The 20,579-nt window shown below is 30.3% G+C and overlaps 2 protein-coding genes across 2 annotated transcripts; both read left to right on the plus strand.

The window, feature by feature from the left end:
- Positions 1-1,377: 1,377 nt before the first annotated feature.
- LOC105772992 (F-box/LRR-repeat MAX2 homolog A) lies at positions 1,378-3,688 on the plus strand. The gene has a single exon (XM_052632890.1). It carries the CDS (start codon positions 1,378-1,380, stop codon positions 3,481-3,483), a length of 2,106 nt encoding a protein of 701 aa, XP_052488850.1. The 3' UTR covers positions 3,484-3,688.
- A 9,950-nt stretch (positions 3,689-13,638) lies between these two features.
- Positions 13,639-15,713, plus strand: LOC105772993 (cysteine proteinase mucunain). Its single transcript, XM_012594538.2, has 5 exons — positions 13,639-14,163; positions 14,239-14,471; positions 14,543-14,680; positions 14,768-15,265; positions 15,358-15,713. Exons 1-5 carry the CDS (start codon positions 13,680-13,682, stop codon positions 15,496-15,498), a joined length of 1,494 nt encoding a protein of 497 aa, XP_012449992.1. The 5' UTR covers positions 13,639-13,679; the 3' UTR covers positions 15,499-15,713.
- The last annotated feature ends 4,866 nt before the right edge of the window (positions 15,714-20,579 follow it).

A 20,579-nucleotide genomic window follows, 5' to 3' on the forward strand; every position in this document is an offset into this window, starting at 1 on the left:
TTTTGATCTTTATTTCCTCACCTTGACATCCATATTCCTCAGCAGATTTTTTCCTTTGATTGAATCTTCATTTTCACCCTCACAATGCACTTCCATGGGTTACCAACGTTTGCATGCTTCTTTTAATTCTCACCCAGTTTTTGATTCACTTTCGATCTCCCCCTTTCCCACCACATAAAAGATCTCTCTCTTCTTGTTGGCCACTAGTTCACTAGTTTTTTATCAGTCAATCAATTAAAAAGTTAACCAGTTCTTCAATCTTTTTCTTCATTTTCACACCATCCCTTTTGTCCCTACACATCTATGAATACACATGTACATACACTTTTTCTTTCTGGTTCTGGATTATTTTTATTCCTATCCATTAAGTTGAACTTCTACAGATATGGCTATATATTTCACGACATTCAATCACAACTTAATTCCACCATTTATATAAAAAAATTCTTACATAACCAAATTTAAATTATAATTATTTAATTGATTAAGAATAATGGGAAAATTTTGCATGACAATTCATAACTCGTAATGAGTTATCCTCAAACCCTTAAAGAAGAGGATAGAACGTGCTTAGTGTGCTCAAATCGCCCGTTTTCTTGTACTAGCAATAATGTCAATGCCAACTGAAGTAAGACTCAATCGGCTATAATTATTTTAAATTTTAATTAGATAATATTTTATTTAGATAAATAAATAAATGTAAAAAATCATCTAAGTCAAGTTTTAAATTATTTTAAATAGATACTAAAATTTTCATGAATTAGATATATTATTAATATTAAATTTATTTTAGAAGGTTTTAATTTAAAAGCAAGAAAAATTGTTTTATTACCAATAAAGGTAATTGAAACAAACGTTTTTATTTGAGTCCTAGCTATATACCATCTCAACTCAACCGAAAGGATTGTATGAAACTGTAATTCCATGTTATCCTTATTCCTTTCCAATAGGACAATGACAAATCATATTTTTTCTCCTGATTTTCAACATTTTTAGTTGAATTTAATTTTTTTCAAGGATGAAAAATATGATTTCAAATACATTTAAACTCAAACAATAAAATGTAGAGAGAAAAAAAAAACCTCTTTTACTATAGATAGAACCCACTTATACATTTTATTCACTATCTCAATAAGCGGCCAGTTTTGGCCAAACGAATACAAATAAAAAAGGAATATAGCCTTTGAATCTAGGGTGATTTTATCTTGTTTTATACACTTCTCTTGTCCCCATACACACAAAATTATAGAACTTAAGTTTCAGATTCCACATATATTTCTCTCTCTTTTTTTTATTTCCATAGTAAGGAATATAGCCTACCACCTTCACAACATTGTATATATATACTTCCCCCTAGGCTATATATGCCAAACAACAATGGCTGGAACTTCAAGCTATGTTCATTTCCATGACATTCCCGATGTGGTTTTGGCCATCATATTCTCCTTAGTTGCTGATACCCGTACTCGCAATGTCATGTCCCTTGTATGTCTGAAATGGCACTTGCTTGAGCGTTCCACTCGCAAATCCCTTACCCTCCGCGGCAACATCCGCGATCTCTTCCTCCTCCCCACTTGCTTTCGAGCTGTTACCCATCTCGACCTTTCTTTGCTCTCCCCATGGGGACACCCTCTTCTTGATTCCTCTTCAAACCCGCTTCTTCTCGCTCAACTCCTTCGGCATGCATTTCCCTCTGTTGTTTCTCTAGTAGTTTATATCCGTAACCCTTCAACTCTCCATCTTCTAGCTCCCCAATGGCCTAACTTACGACATGTTAAGCTCATACGTTGGCATCAACGTTTGCCTACGGAACCTCTTGGTTCTGACTTTACTGCCCTTTTTGAGTATTCTGGTATGCTTTCCTCACTTGATGTTTCACTTTTTCATTCCTGGACTGAAGATCTTCTACCTGCCATTAAAGCCTACCCTTTGATTGCAGCTTCTCTTTCTCATCTTAATATCCTCAAACATTCTTCAGCTGAGGGATTCAAGTCCTATGAGCTTTTAGCCATTACTGCTTCCTGTCCAAACCTCCGTAAATTGCTTGCAACATGTATATTTGACCATCGATTTATTGGATTTGTTGGCGATCAAACCTTGCTTGCTCTTGCTTCCAATTGTCCTTGCCTTTCTTTACTTCACCTTGTTGATGCTACTTCTTTGTCCAACATTAGGCCTGATCCAAATGATGAGGGTTACACATCTGAAGATGCAAGTATCAGCCATACTACACTTGGAGATGTATTTGCTGGATTGCCACTACTTGAAGAGTTGGTTCTCGATGTTTGCTACAACGTTAGGGATACTTGGCCGGCGTTGGAGTTGCTTAATTCCAGGTGCCCCAGGCTTAAAGCCTTGAAGTTGGGACAATTCCATGGAATCTGTAGGGGCATAAATGCTCGGCTAGATGGGATCGCCCTTTGCCAAGGGTTGGAATCTTTATCAATCAAGAATTCTGCTGACCTAACCGATAAAGCATTGGAAGCCATATCTCTAGGCTGCCCCAGACTGTCCAAGTTTGAGGTTTTAGGATGCAAAGAGATCACAGGCAAAGGGATGTGGGAATTGACTCACGCTCTTAGGAAAACTTTGGTCCATGTCAAAATTTCTTTCTGCAAAAACTTTAATGCAGTTTCTTCATTGCAGGCAATAGAACCAATTCGAGATCGAATTGAAAGGCTCCATATAGATTGCGTGTGGAACACCCTTGACAATTCAGAAAACCAGACAAGAAGTAGTTCAAGTCAGGAACTAAGTGAATCATACAACTTACAAGCAAGAAAGAGAGACATGATCAAGGAAGAGAAAAGGTTAAAAAAGAAAAGCAAGTCCCACTTCCACGATGTCGGGGACGAAAACTTGTTCTCTTCTAGGACATGGTCCAAACTACATCATCTTTCCCTTTGGATAGGTGTAGGTGAGTTGCTCACTCCATTATCCTTGGCAGGTCTAGATGATTGTCCAGCGTTGGAAGAGATAGAAATAAAGATTGAAGGTGATAGCAGAAATCAACAGAGGCCTTGCATGGATTCACTAGGGCTGTGTTCCTTAGCTTGTTATCCAAGGCTTTCAAGGATGCTCTTGGACTGCAGTGGAGTCATAGGTTATGCTCTTACAGCTCCCCCAGGGCAGGCAGATTTGAGCTTGTGGGAGAGGTTTTTTCTAAATGGGATTGAGATATTGAATCTTAAAGAGCTCAACTATTGGCCGGCACAGGACATGGATCTGAATCAGAGAAGCCTATTTCTACCAGCAGCAGCGTTGCTAGCGCAATGTGGGAGCCTAAGGAAACTGTTCATTCATGGAACGACAAATGAACACTTCATGATGTTCCTATTGAGAATCCCAACACTCAGGGATGTTCAAGTTAGAGAAGATTATTACCCTGCACCTGAGAATGATACAATCACAGAGATGCGAGTTGAATCTTGTCGTCGATTCGAGGATGCTCTCAATAGTAGCAATCGCCATATTCCTGATTAGAAATAGTGTTCCAAGTTGCTAAATTCCTACTACTTTCAAGCCAGAAAGGAGGGTAAATAACTTTTTCCTAATAAAAAATGCAATATATGTTTGTATTAAGGTTCCTTTGTGCAATATTTTCAAAATTAAGTATGGATTAGGATACAATCTCATGTTGTTAAATGGTATAGAAACAACAATTCAATTGTATCTCTTTTATGTACGATAGGGGATACTATTTTGTCCTATACATCTTATTAAATATAATAATATATACAAAATATTTATAAATTAAAAATAATAATATTTATAAATAATTTCCAAATTTTATAACAAATAAAAAAATCAGATACTTATAAAAGTTCCAAAAATCCAAAAATATGAAGATTTAAAAAAACTTCTAGAAAAATTAATTAATGTCAACCACTTCGACTGTCACTTGAAAAAAGTGTCATATCAACTAAAATTAAGTATCAAAGACGAAGACAGAGATGAAAAGCGTATAACTTAATTAAGTTTTGAATAAATTTTTAGAAGGCTTAGCATTTAAGAGAAAAAAATAAAATGATTTAAAAACAAAACAAAGCAAAACAAAAAGAAAGGGTATATTCTAAAAGAGTATGCTTTATCATACATGGGTTCAACTGTTAATTTGTGGACAATGATAAAGTATGTGAAGCTTCATTGTCCATCTCACCATGAGGATAGGGTATCTATTCCAATGGCACTTCTATGTATATAGTGCGGCATGGTGGAGTTGCTCTATCCTGTAGATTACATTTTAGATTTTAATTGGAAAATGTGTAAATTAATTTATATATATTAGAGAAGTGAGTAAAATAACTCTCAATTAAAATTGTATGGTTAAATGTTTGTTTTAGTGTTTATATATAAGGTATAATAATAAATTTAGCCCTTAACCTTTACAACTGTAATGACCCGATTTTCAGTGATGTCGAAAAATATGATTTTGGAACCCCATTTTTATAAACCGAGTTCGTAATGACGAAATATAAATATTTATGAAGTTACTATGAAAATATAATAAAGAGTGTTAAGTAATCATTTTGGTCCTTTGGATAATTATTATATAAGTCCCCAAGAATTTTCTTAATTAAAATTCAATAGCGTTAGACTTTTACAATTTACTCCTTAAGCTTTAATTAACTAATTTCTCGGTTAAATTACTTAACCGAACTTAAATACATGTAACAACCTTAATTTGTATCCGTCACCGAGATCGGGTCACGGAGTATTATGATAACAATTTAAACATTTAAAATTACTATCTTAAAAATATTCAATTATAATTACAATTGAATCAATCTCAAATCATTCATAATCTAACATGCACTTATGAGCCTTAAAACGAGTCTACGAGGCCCTAAAAATAAATTAGAAACATTCTGGGGTCAATTCGAAACCAAACGGAAAAGTTAAAAAAATTTAAAAATTTTTGAATACAAGGGACACATGGCCGTGGGGCCAAGTCGTGTGTCACAGCCCAGACCGTGTAGACATTTGATGTTGAGTCACACGACCATGTCGCTGGTTGTGTCTCAGACCGTGTAATAGTCTGTTTTAACACATGGCCGTGTGGATAGACTATGTGGGTCATGTAACACCCCCATACCCGACCCTGTCGCCGAGTCAAGGCATCAGGATGTCACATTCATTGCCAAAGCAACTACTGAAAATTTCAGATCAATGTATCATATTATTTAATTAATATAGATCATTAACTCATTTCAGTAATAATTGAATTTACGATAGCACTAATTATGAGTTAAATGAGCTCATTAAAACATCCATAATTGATCAAAGACCAAATTGTATAGTTCATAAAAAATTTTGAACTGCCATCGCGACGTTGGGGTTTACACGTCGTGACATGGCGAACTTGTCATCATGACGTCGTCTCCATTTTCCTACAAGTTCCACGCTTTATTTTTATTTTTTCATTTTTTTATATCATTACCTAAACCGTATTCAGATGTCATAACCGCCACTTCATTTTACATATCATCCACTTACATCTATTTCTAATCTCAAGTCCTTAAAAAACATGATATTCAATCAAAGACAACAAATTTTATAAAATTAATACAAATATTAAAGTTTTACAAATAAGACTATTAGAGGACTTGCACTTTCATAGTAGTTTACCCACTTTATGTATATTTCATATTAATTTCTAAATTGTATCAATCAATTTAATTCTTCATAAAATTTTAACAAGAATTCAATATCACATCAATTAACAATTATTCACTTATTATTTTATCAATTCGCTTAAACATATTCACATGTATTAATCATTCCATCACTTACAACTATTTGAAACATTTCAAATTTGTCTACTATATATATATTCATATATTTTTCCTCCTCCTCCTCTCCATTCCACATCCTTTATGTATATATTTATTAGAATCTTTAGCTTTTAGTATATAACATGCTTATATGTAACATTGTCTATAATTCCACTATTTACTTATATGTTCATATCAAAGATGTCCACTTGAGTCATAGTCACTAAATTATTTATATATTGAGCTACAGAATTTGAAATTAATATCCGCTTGATGTTTTGAAACTAGACTCAAATATCTTTTTACCATAAAAATTTCAAAATTTATAATTTAGCCAATAAGTACAGTAAATTATTCAAATTTGTCTTTATTCTGTTGCTTGACAGCTTCGACCTTTCTTTACTAAAAATTAATTATCTCTTAGTACGGGGTTTGGATGATTTTTTCGTTTGTTTCTATTGAAAATAGAATCATTAATAATTTAAAAATATAAATTTAAACTCAAAATCATTTTTTTACAATTTTTTATGATTTTCCAAAGTCAAAACAGGGGAACTCGAATTCACTCTGACCTTGTTTCACGAAAATTAATATATCTCATAAAATCCCGTTTCTTTCACCGTTTCTTCCATATGAAGCTAGACTCAATAAGCTTTAATTTCATATTTAATTCAATCTCTAACTAAAGTTCTTTAATTTTAGGTGAATTTTCAAAGTTAAGTCACTGCTGCTGTCCAAACTATTTTAATGAAAATATTTTCTTTTCCCAGGTTCTTTGCACTATCTTTTATTCAATCACACATAATTGTCATGCTTTTGATTACTATACAATTTAGTCACTTATGTTTATGTTTAGATTACATATTCATTTCTTAATCTTAGTACTTTTCACCATGCAAATCACATTTTCTCTTACCAATTTAGTGTTTTAAGTCTCTATTCTTCATCAAATACTTTTTATTTCTAGTATTTAGATTAAATACATGTTTCATACATCTCACTTAAAACATCTTTAACTCAATCTATTGAAATACAAGTAGGTTTAGTATGAAACTTACCAACTTTGTCAAGAATTTCTTCATTTCTTCTTCATTTCCATGCATTTCTTATCTTCACCACTTTTCTTCCTTTTTCTTCTCATTTTCTCCACTTTCATCTATTATTTTCTTGCTTCTAAATTGATGAGTATATTCTCTAGAATTTCTACTTCATCTTCTCTCTTTAACATCTAAGGAAATTTTTAAAAATTTTGGGCAAAAAGATAGGTTTTCATGGGAAAAGGCTAAATTGTAAAGAAAAGAAAACTTCATTTATCATCCTTTCACTCACGTTGGAAGGATGATAAATTTCCTTCATCCTTCCTTTATCTAAGTAAAATATTAATAAAATAATATTTAACTAATTAATTAAAAAACCACCAAAATATCATCAACATCATTATTACATTCTAGAATTCTCCCTGTTGCTAATTGACCATTTTACCCTTTATGATTTTTCAAAATTCCATCATTGAATCATTACTTAATTTGGTAAAATTACGATTTAGTCCCTCACAATTCTTCACCTATTCAATTTGGTCCCTACAGACCTATTCCATATCTTAGGAAATTAGATTATTTTCACTTTTGGTCTTTCAAAATTTTCATTTTTACAATTCAATCCCCTAAATTTTGAATATTTACACTTAAGCCAAAAACTTTTCACATATTTACAATTTAGTCCCTTCCTTAATGCATCATGTCATGCTTTTTTATTTAACTCTCTGTTGATATATTTCAAGTTTCATTTTCTTTGATCTTATACCTTATTTCGGTAAGATTTTATCTCACATTATTTACGACCAAGGGGGTTTTGAGGATGTTATAGGTCACACGGCTGCGTGGCAACCCGTGTCCCAGGCCATGTGCACCAAATTTTGCTTCAAAAAAAAGGTAAACTTTACACCTAACTTGGCCACCAATCCAAACCTAAAAACATAACCAAAAATACTCTCAAACAAATCAAAACATACCAATTACCTACATCAACATTCACCTTGTTAAAGAGCATATGACATTAACCACTTTCTTATCCTCAATCAACATTCACCAAAATGACCAAATATAACCAATCTTACCAAGTTGCCATTTTACAAAGCATTTACCAATTCACATCAATAATATACACATCCAAAAGAGTCAAGCTTATCAACATGCTTATTTCATTCACAACTATATACAAACATTTGTTTCAAGACATAACATAATTTTAAATTTTATATGACTTTCAATATAAGTAAATTATACTAGATTCAACCATAGACCTAAAGACTATTAGTCAAAATATCATTATCCTAGGTACATGCCATGACACAAAAAGAAATACATCACAAATGTTGAGTTCGAGATTTGTCGTGGATGCTGAGTCATTGAAAAAATGTTTGCGCCCAGCGCTAGTCGAATGAATCGACAATGGTTTGCGTATAAAAGTCCTGCACTTCCAACACAAGATCAGATAATCTCTATTCCATCATATCATAACTAAACCTCTCAAGTTTTCCAATATTGCTCTTCATCAACTTATTCAATTCAATATACAACCCATAATTATACACATAAATCATTTATCCATAACCAACCATTTAAAACTATTTACTCAATCATTCAATTATTCCAATTCAAAGGACTTAAGCTTGGCCGAACTGTTAAACTAAGCTTTATTTGATAAAAGATTTTGATATAACAAATTAAAAGTATTTTTGAATGTAAGATAAAATGATAAAATATTTTTTAAATTTGAATTCTAAGAAATAAAAATATGAATATTTACAATAAACTCTTAGAAAATTTTGAAACAATTTTAAAATCAAGTGAAAATTATTTTAACCAAGTTAAAATGATCTTAATTAAGTTAAAATCATTTTAACACATCAAAATGATTTTCAAACAAGTCAGAATTATTTCAGGCCAAAAAGTATCGATACCATTTGACCAAGTATCGATAAATTTTTTTGAAATATCGATACCCTTAGAAAAATCGAGACCAAAAAGGCATTCTGTCAAAACCCTAAAAATTATCGATACCATGTTTTTGGTATCGATACTTTTTGAAAATAATCGATACCTTTCTTAAAAATGATACCAAACCCTACAAAGTACTGATATGGTATCGATACCTATTTTAGGAAGTATCGATAAAATATTTTTGAAGTATCGATTATTTTATTCCAATATCGATACCCTTTTTGGAGGTATCGATACTCGCTGTTACAGGTGAAATAAATGTTCTGGTTTTACATCCCCAGCGGCCATATTAAGTTCACCAACAACCTCAACAGTTGTAAATCTATTAGAGGGTATAAATACCATCTTTTAAAGTCCTACAACATCCAAGAAAATACTTTCAAGCAAAAATCATCAATCAAACAACCTTAGAACTTAAATTTTCATATTCTTTGTACACACACTTGTGAGTTTTATCTTTATTCTTTTGCTCAAGTATATCTCATTGTATTTGTGCTTCAATTTGCAAACAATTTTATCTAGCTTATAAGAATTGTTTCTTTGTTTGCTCATTTGTATCTCTTTGAGAGGGTTTGAAACTTAAGATTTGGGGTAGAAATCTTAAGGAGTTGTAAGGTTAAACATTGTTCTCAAAGGTTGAACAAATTAGTGAATTTGGGAAAATCCTTAGTGGTGAAAAGCTAAGGTAGTGGAGTAGGCAATTGGGGCCAAACCACTCTAAATTCTTTGTGTTCATTGTTTCATTCTTAGCTTTTCTTTCACCAAATTTTTTAAAGGCCAATTCACCCCCCTCTTGGCATTTTCGGTTTGCTTCATCAAGATATCAATAATATTTCATACAATTAATACAATTATAAAACTTAAATAAGTTGTTTTATATAATTCAATCCTTCCATCATCATTTTACAAAATTACCCTGACATTTTACCTTTCACGCAATTTAATCCCTAAGTCTTATACTTGTAAATTCACTAAACTTAATCATTACTCATGTTGGCCGAATATTCTAGGGACCTATTACAGCCCATATTTATCATTATTTCACAATATTTCTATGAAATTTAACTATTTTCATAAATAAGTCCCTAAACCATAAAATCACTAAAATCACTTGACAAAACTTGTTTATTTAACCACCAAATTTAATAATCTATCATCTAAATTCAAAATATATTCAAAATATATCATGGCAAGTCCCTAAAATTTTAACAAATTTATAAATTAACCCCGGGCTAGCTAGATTAAGCTAAAATGAGTTCAAAAATATAAAAATTATTAGAAATGGATAAAAAAATCATACCATGCAAAGGGCTTAAGCTTGGCTGAACCTTGAGGATGCAAAAATGGTGGTTTTTCCTTCTTCATTTTTGGTGATATTGGAGAAGAAGATGATAGCTTTCTTTGATTTAATTTTGTTTTAATTTAATTTATTTAATTACAAATTTACCCTTAGTATAATAACTAATAACTACAAGAATTTGTCCATAAATGTCCACTTGCCACCTTTTTGGTTTATTTACCATATAAGCCCATTAATTATAGATTTCATATCCATTTGACCCATTTAGCAAATAGAATTCCACTTTTGCAACATTTATGATTTAATCCTTTTACTTAATTAACTATCTAAACCTTAAAAATTCTTTACCAAATTTTAATACGACCTTATAACACTCTGTAAATATTTAATAAAATATTTACGAGCTTGGTTTATAGAAACGAGATCTCGATACCTCCTTTTTTAAAACCACTTGAACCTAACTATTCATTCAAACAATATAAATTATTAAATCAAAATTTATTACAACACTATATTTGACTCGTAAATATTAAATAATAATATTGACAGACTCGTTTGTCGGATTTGTGGCTCCAAAACCACTGTTTCTGACACCACTGAAAAATGGGCTGTTATAGTATATTTTTATATTAACTCTGTAAATATTCTTATTTCATATTTACGGACTTGGTTTACGGAAATGGAGTTTCGAAACCTTTTTTTCTACACCACTAGAATTCGAGTCGTTACATCGTATAAGGCTCGTTTAAGATTGTATATCATGTCATAATGATGTTCTGGACTCAGTAATATGTATTAATTGTTAAATTGAACTGTAATCGATCGTAGTTGTTCTAATAACGTATGTGACATTTTGTAGCTCAGACCTGGTGATTGGGTCAGTATGGGGTGTTGCAACAATATTTATTCAATTTGATCTCTACTCTTTTATTAGATATAAATTAGAAATTTTGAAACTAATAAGGCTAAAGGATAAAAAAGGCCATAATAACAAATTTAAAAAATCAATTAAGTCCTTTTAAAATTTAAAATTTATTAAAAATTAAAAAATTATAAACAAAATTTATAAAAAAATTAAAATTATAAAATTTTCATTAAAAAAAATACCAACCCATTAAAATCTAATGGTTATAAGTTTTTAAAATTTTGATCCTTACTCTTTTATTGGCTTGGTATTGTTATTTTTAATAAAAATGTAATTTTAAAATTTTTATAACTTTTAAATGATTTTTAAATAATTTTAAATTTCAAAAGGTCTTAATTAATTTTTAAATTTGTTACGAACTGCTTTTTGATACTTTATCCTTATTAGTTTAAAATGTTCTAATCTACTTCCAATAAAGGAATATGAGTCAAATTGATTAAATATGTAAAGGTTGAAGGCTAAATTTTTTATTATATCTTATATATACACACCAAAACAACTTATATATTTGACCATGCAATTTTAACAAAAGGGCTATTTTGCTCACTAGTCTAACATTTTGGTGATACTTTTACCTTCTATCCTGCTTATTTATATGAATAATAAAACAATATTATTTGATTTATTTTATTAAGTTTAAAGTATTATTAAATTTAAATTTAAATTTAAATTAACTATTTATTAATTTTATAAACATCAAGTAGACCAAAAAAATTTACTGTATATAAACATTTTAATCTAAAATTTTTATGGCTAAAGGGGCTTAAGGCCCTAAACTTTTTTTAAAAAAATCAATTAAAATTTTATTTATTTTCACTCAATTGAGTCCTTTGAACTTTAAAATTACATTTAACTAATTCCTTTGGTCGTCAAAGGGTAACTGCTGCCATTTTGGGAGATGTTTTCGTCATGTGGCACGCCAATATTGTTTCACGTGGTGAAATTTAGTGTTTTATATCTAAAATTATTCAAAAATTATTAAAAATACAAAAATATAGAAAATAAATAAATATATATTATAAAAATACATAAAAGTGCAAAATTTTATTAGAAATTACAAAAATAGAGAAGTGCAAAAATTTATATAAAATTCACGTTATATGAATTACGAAAAACTAAAAGAAGTAAAAATTAAAAAAATTAATAATACAAAATATTAAAATGAATAAATTTTACAAAATATTATAAAAAGCATAAAAAATATTAAAAAATATATATGAAAAAATAAAAATCATTTTTTCATTTGCACACTAACCATCATTTGACCCTCGAAACTATTTGTTGTACACATTTACTATCAACCTTCCGGAGGCTTGTACCTTTCTTTCTATCGTCAATTTCAAAGGAGTGTTTTGAGATGCAAATTAAGGTAGGGAAATAAGCTAAGAACACAAGGGACAATAGAGGTTGTATATAAAATTGTAAGTATTTTTAAAATTTGTATCTTTTTTAAAATTTTCTATTATTTTAAATATTTTTTGCACTTTTCTATATTTTTATAATAATTTTCTATATTTTAAAATTTTCCATATTTTTAACAATTTTTATTTTTAATTCATATAATTTTAAAATTATTCATTTTAATAATTTATATAATTTGTATAATTTTGAGACATTTATACTGTTTTTTTTATATATTTTTGCATTTATATTTATTTTTATAATTTTTTTGTGATTTTGAATATTTTAGTTTTTTAATAATTTCTTTTACGATTTTCAGTATTTTTTACCGATTTTGAGAACAAAACAGCCCCAAAAGGGCAGCTGTTACCCCAAGGGGCTTAATTATTATAATTTTGAAGTTAAGGGGCTCAATTGAGTGAAAAAAATATAAGGGCTTAATTGATTTTTTTAGAAAATTTCAGGGGCTTTTAGCTATTTTTATTAGTCAGGGTTTTTCATTATAATACATTTCATTGCAACTGCTGCGTTTAAGTATAAACATATTAAAGAAACATGTGTAATGAATAAAAAAGAAGAATTGGGTGAAAGCTACTCTTCTTTGCAAGCAAAAGACTAGTAGGTAGCAGAGTTGAGCATTTAAGAGCTTATGCATTGTACAGATTCCATGTATTTCATTTTATATTTGAATTTACAATCATTGAACAAAAGATAAAATAGATACAACAAAATGCCAACATGATCCTTGTGATTAATGTTAGGAACAGTTGATTGATCCTTTATGAACTTAGACCTACCTTTAATCAAAAAAAAATATAGTGAGGTTAATGTTTATAGATTTGTAAAGAAGAGAGTTGGATGCATCATTTTGATAGATTATATAATTATAACCTAATTGATCAACTATTTTCAATGGTAAATTAGATGTAAAATGTTGACTGTTAGATTCATCTCCAGCAACTATCCCTACTCACAAGTCAACTGCACCCAAGTGTGAACAGCAGACGGGCAGGGCATAACCACCAAAATAGTTTGGTCTTTATTTCTCATGAAACTAAATATTTTTCCATAAAACATTTGATTAATTCATAAGATACCCTCAAAAACATTGTTTCCCCCATCTTCTTTGGACAGTTCCAGTGTTATTTTGGTCACTTGCAAAGAATGTTGTAGAGCTGACTGGTAGGCATGGCTCAGTTAGCATTAATTTTCCACCTTATATACAATACAAATGCAAGATTAAGATCAGATATCACTGGCAACCCCGTTGAAAAAATATGGGTTTCCAAAGAAACATATTGGGTTTCCTTTTCTTGATATTGGCTTCACTAACAAGCCTCTCTTCTAGCCTTCCTAGTGAATACTCCATAGTGGAACATGAGATTGACGCATTTCTTTCGGAGGAAAGGGTGTTGGAGATCTTCCAACAGTGGAAAGAAAAGCATCGGAAAGTGTACCGGCACGCCGAGGAGGCTGAGAAAAGGTTTGAAAATTTCAAGGGGAATTTGAAGTATATCCTAGAGAGGAATGCAAAGAGAAAAGCAAACAAATGGGAACATCATGTGGGATTGAACAAGTTTGCTGATATGAGCAATGAGGAGTTCAGAAAAGCTTACTTGTCAAAGGTGAAAAAGCCCATCAACAAAGGGACAACCCTGTCAAGGAACATGAGGAGAAAGGTGCAGTCTTGCGATGCACCCTCATCCTTGGATTGGAGGAACTATGGAGTTGTGACTGCTGTCAAGGACCAAGGTTCTTGTGGTAAGAAAATGCCCTACATATAGTGTAAGTTCCCCTTTGAGAAAAAACCTGAATAACTGTGTCCTATGTTTGCAGGAAGTTGTTGGGCATTCTCATCAACTGGAGCCATGGAAGGAATCAATGCCTTAGTTACTGGAGACCTAATTAGCCTTTCAGAACAAGAACTTGTAGATTGTGATACCAGCAACTATGGGTGTGAAGGAGGATACATGGACTATGCTTTCGAATGGGTTATAAACAATGGCGGGATCGATAGCGAAAGCGACTACCCCTACACTGGTGTGGATGGCACATGTAACACCACCAAGGTCTGATTCATTTTTGTTTCAGTAGTTCAACTAGTTCTTACTCTAATTCTAATGTATTTGTCTTTAATCAGGAGGAAACCAAGGTTGTATCTATTGATGGCTACCAAGATGTAGAGCAATCAGATAGTGCTCTTTTATGTGCCGTTGCTCAGCAACCTGTTAGTGTGGGAATTGATGGTTCCGCCATTGATTTTCAACTTTACACTGGTGTAAGTATTTGTTTGGAACCTGGAAACTTTTTGTTTAAAACGAAATTTTTGGGGTAATGAAATTCGTATGGCATGATGCATGAATAGGGAATTTATGATGGGAGCTGCTCGGATGATCCAGATGACATTGATCATGCTGTTTTAATAGTTGGTTATGGTTCAGAAGACAGTGAAGAGTATTGGATAGTGAAGAATTCATGGGGAACAAGTTGGGGGATAGATGGATATTTCTATCTAAAAAGAGACACTGATTTACCATATGGTGTTTGTGCTGTCAATGCCATGGCTTCTTATCCAACTAAACAATCCTCTTCACCATCCCCTTATCCATCGCCAAGTGTTCCTCCACCGCCACCTCCTTCAACTCCACCACCACCACCACCTCCATCTCCTTCACCAAGTGATTGTGGAGACTTTTCCTATTGTTCAAGTGATGAGACATGCTGTTGCCTTTTTGAATTCTATGATTATTGCCTAATATACGGCTGCTGTGAATATGAAAATGCTGTTTGCTGTACTGGAACTGAATACTGCTGCCCTAGTGATTACCCCATTTGTGATGTCCAAGAAGGACTCTGCCTCAAGGTACCAAAATCTGATCTTTAGCATCCAAATTTAGCCTGCATTTAACATTAACAAGAATTTGACTGTTTTACTGTAAATTCATTCAAATTCAGAACACTGAAGACTATCTGGGAGTAGCAGCTAGGAAGCGAAAGGTGGCTAAACACAAATTACCATGGACTAAAATAGAGGAAACAGAGAAGACATACCAGCCTCTGCAATGGAAAAGGAACCCTTTTGCTGCAATGCGTTGAAAAAAGTGAAAAATTACATATCATCTCTTAAACCTTGAAGGTTGTTTTCACCTTTTTTATTTTTCTTTCATTTTTGCCTTTTCATTTCCAGCAAGCAAATCCATGCAGATAAGACTAAGAAAGGGGCATATTTGTTTAGATGATGCATTTGAATTTGGAAACTGTGTTTGTCATTCTTCACCAGTGGGGTATTAAAACTACTATGCTTTTGTTTATTTCTTCAGGCTTGTTTCATGATGAGCCCAAGTTGATATTGCCATTGTTGTTCATCTAGGCTTTGTACGATATACATATTTGGATTAAAAAAAATTAGGGCCTGTTAGTTTCCCACAATTTGCCTTGTTTCTGCTACCAGCAACAGAGATTCAAAACTATGAATAATGGACTGCAATTGTGCATGAAGCAATAGACTTGTATAAGAATAAGACCCCTTTTTTTCTGTAGTGTAATCCAATGGCCCTTAAGGTCTGGATTCATAAAAGCCCAAAGAAAGGTAGATCATCATTTCATGTACCATTTTGTTGGGGGTGATAAACACATCCCAATTCTCCAGTGCAGCTGGTGCTTGGGGATGGGCTCTACATACCGGACCACGGCGGGAATTGGGTTGTGCTGGTGGGGGTGGTACGATTTCTCACATATTTTTTCACGGACAATTTGCATGCAATCTGATTTTTTATTTAGAATTAGATTAGACCATTCTGCTCTCTTATTTGCCTTTGTTTTTTTTTCTAGTAAAATTAAGAAAATTAGAATATCTTAATTAACTCTAGGGTGATATGTTTGATGGGATTTTTTTATATATTTTTTAATTTTTCATAATTCGAATAGGTTCGGTTCTCAATTTTATATTAATTTTTGGTTTTCTAGTTTTAGATTTATTTTAACAGAATGAGCTTTGTTTTATAACTTTTGAATATGATTTGTGAAATTTCAAAATCTTTTTCATTAGTATTTCTAAAACAAAATAACTTTTCAAGAAAATTTAATTTTTTACTATTTTAAATATAAAGTATTTATTTTATATTATAAAAATTTAAATTATTTATATATTAAATAAAAATAAAATTTAATTCAATTTCAAATAACCTCTTTGAATTAGTATTTCTAAATAGTTCAAACACATTGATTTGGGTGGTTTTTGATTTTTCAATTTATCTTACTCAACCATCGTTAACTCATTGTTTGTTCTCTTACTCTTATATAAAATCTTAATATTGCGTATTAAAATGGCTTCTTAAAATGTAGTTTTCTTTGTTTGATTAAAGTGTTAGAACAATTTTATGAAATGTCATGTGTGCCCTTAAATGTAAAACATACTTTGAGAAACTTGTACATCACTGTATTTCCTTTTAATGTCAACCATGTAAATAGGAATACAATACAAACTACCAAATGTGTCAAAAGTACAAAATAAATATGAATACAATTATAAGGTTTCACCTTCAAAAATATTCTATTTAGGATCTTCTTAAAATGATAAAATTTGATTTAATCCAAATATATAGAGTATTAAAAATTAAAATTTAATTTCATTCTCCGCCATCAACTAAAAATATATATGAAATTAAATTAAGAAATATGCCTAAAACATTGTTTTTAAGCATTTCGTAATGTGTTAATACAATTAAAAATCCTAGATATTCTCTCAGAATATTTGAAGAAAACAAACATAGCTCCAATCTTTTTCATTATTTGCTATATTTTTTGTACAAAAACCCATTCAATGTATGGTCTTCCTATTCTTATTGGACTTAATGTAACAGGGCTTTTGGCGAATCCAACTCTTCATCTTTACTCTCACTTTGATTTTGTTTAAAAGTGGTGCTAAACAAAGAGGAAGAAGGGTTTTTGAACCTAAAAGCAAAATGAGTTGTTTTTAGCTTTTGCTATTGACAAAAGTGCTTTTAGACAGTTTTAACCCTTATAATATTTATATTTTGTATGTAATTATTTTTCTATTAAAATTTATTTTATATATATAATATTATATTTTTAAATTTTTATTGGTTATGTTTTATCATTTAAAATATAGTTTATATATTCAATTAAATTTTATGAATAATTAATATTAATTTTTTCAAAATATTTAAAATTTATATTTCATATATTAAAATATTAACAACAAATTATAATAAATTATTTTTATATTCTTACTAAGATATCATAATATTAATTAATTTGAACATTATCTAAATGCATATTTATTACTTTATAACACCATGTCTAAATAGACATTTTATTTTTCAAAAACACTTTTTGACAAAAATACTAAACACTTAAATCTTAAACCAAACTTTTCAAAAATACTTCTCAAAATCAATTTTCCATAGCATTTTTTAAAAAACACTTCTTAAAAGCAATGCTAAACTAGCTCTAAATATCTTTTCTGCTAGCTCTATCCTTCCTATATATAGTGGAGTACTCTTCAAAACAAGAGAAACTTCTTGTCCTCCATATGGCAACATTTTTGTGGTTTTATCATTATCATCATCATCAATGAGTGAAAAACACGGTTACACCTTACTAATAAGAGAAATGATTGTATGAAACAGTATCGCCACGTTATATGTATCTATTTTTCAATAGTTTAATATTATATTATTAATTTCATTTTGAATTAAAATCCTGAAAAAAAATCAAATTCAAATAAAAAAACCTCGGGATTCAAGATGAAAGTATTGATATAACATTAAACTATTAGAAAGAGACAATATATTTATTTCGTACAATCCTTTCTCCTGCTAATAAAAGAAGAAAAAGCTAGCGAAACTCTAGAATTTCTACAATTGTTGATATATAATTGGTCTATCCTAAGTATATCTCCTATAAACCGTTCTCATATTTCAAAACAATATAATCTAAAATGCTTTTGAATAAAAAGTAAAGCACAAAGAAGAAATTAAGATGAAAAAGGTTTATATAGGAACTTAAAAAGGGGGGAAAGCATATTATTCATTGAAATGACTGAAGGTTTCTAATAGATTCATGCAACGAAGCTTTTTCGGTAAAATAATGAAAAAGAAAATTGCAGAATCTGTTTTTTAAACCAGCTCTATGCTAACCATAGAAGTAAAAGTTGTTTGTGAAAGTAAAAGAAGATGAAGTTTTTATCAACAAACAAACTTGTCGAAACCATTTTTATATTTTGAAAAATGGGGATCGACTTTGAAAATGAAAATGGGAGTCGCCACCAATCTTTTATCGAGGCGTGATCGGTTCACCATTAAAAATGATTTTGGTCTGCGAAATTTGAGAAAACAAGTTCGGGAGTCGGTTACGCACGAGGAAGGATTAGCACACTCGTAACGCCCAAAATAGGTACCAAATTGATTGTTTAATGTCTTAGGGTCGAAATTTTAAAAAGATTTTAAAATACGATCCTTTGAAGTTTAAGTTTGAATAAGCCAAATTAAATAATAAGACGCGCTTATTTCGACGAAATAAATTGCCACACTCAGTGAGTTAGGGTGCAACAATTCAATCGTCAAAATTAAGTATGTCTTTTTAATTTTTAAATTTTAAAATTCATGGATTTTGAGAAGGTTATTTGGACATTTAAGTCAAACGAGAAATTAGAATCCAGTAAGTTAGGGTTCAATTTCTCGAAATTCCAAAACATCAAACATTGCCTTTATATTAAAATCGAGATAACAAAATGCCATATCCAGTAAGTTAGGATCCAACATTTTGAAGTCTCAAAAGCTTTATTTCGAAATTGTAGGGTTTTAATACAATAAGTACTTGGCTATCTAAATTCATCGAAAAGAATTGAAGCCCGGTAAGTTAGGGCACAATCCTCTCAAGAACTATGAACACCAAGCCCCCTTTTTTGTTGAAAATTATGAAATAGCATAATCGTAATGCTTTAATAAAACACATCTTTTTAAAACAAATATAGCATAATTAATGTATAATGTAAAAGATAAATGGTAAGTCAAACACATACTAAGAAATAACAAGCAAGCAATAAATAAATAACAATAATGATTTTAATCATATTGTACAAGCACCAATATTAACAAATATATATCCAATAAATTAATAATCAATTTTAAAAGATGCCTAGAGAAAATGAAAAGGAAAAAATAATTGATATATCCTATATATAAAAATTCTAAGATAAACTACATACATGATTTCAAAATAAACTCAAAAATATTAAAAGAATAGTATTTGAAATGAATTAGGAATAAACTTAAAGTAAGCAATAAACCTTTACTAGTTTGACATGATAATACATATAAAAATATAAAAATAATGATACATACATACCAATATATGGAAAAAACAAAGTGTATCACAAAATTTTAAAAGAAGTTAATTACTTATAAATAAAATAGGTTTGGAAGATATATACAAATAAATTAAATAAAATTAAAATAAAAAGAAAATAAGAGTAATCTAAATAAAAAAATACGTAGTGGATTCAAAATATTAATGTATGATGAATGAAAAATATTAATAATAGATTAGGATAATAATTTATTATATTTTAAGCTATAATAATAGTAGATTTAAAACTACCCAATTTAGATATTGAATTAATATTTATTTTTCAAAAAATATCAAAATAAGACTTATCATATTAAATAAAAAAAAGTGCTAAGCAAACTAATTAAATACTAAATTAAAAAAGATAAAATACACAAATTCGGACCAAATTGATGACTGATTAAACTCCACGGGACTAAAATAGCAATTAAACGCAAAATTTGGATGCTCAAATCTAATTAGTGAGAACGATGCCGTTTAACTCTGATCCAAATGAAAACAAAATTCAATATGCGGTACAAATTAAAAACCCTGAAGAAAAACTGATTTGAAATAAAATTTAATGCAGAGGGACTAATTATGAAAATAAACCATTGAACAAAGAGGCGCGGATCCTACCCCGGGTCGGGTCACCGCGCGGATCTAAGCCTTCAAACGACGCCGTTTTGAAACCATCGTCTTGGCATCAAACGGTGACGTTTCCTATGATGGTTATAAGCTAAAACAAAACCTAAAATCTAGCAGCCAATTCATATTTTATTAAAACCTAAAGCAAATGAAAAAGAAACTCCATGCGCCGCTTCGAA

The sequence above is a fragment of the Gossypium raimondii genome, chromosome 6 (genome assembly GCF_025698545.1).
Source record: "Gossypium raimondii isolate GPD5lz chromosome 6, ASM2569854v1, whole genome shotgun sequence".
In the NCBI taxonomy this organism is placed as follows: domain Eukaryota; kingdom Viridiplantae; phylum Streptophyta; class Magnoliopsida; order Malvales; family Malvaceae; genus Gossypium; species Gossypium raimondii.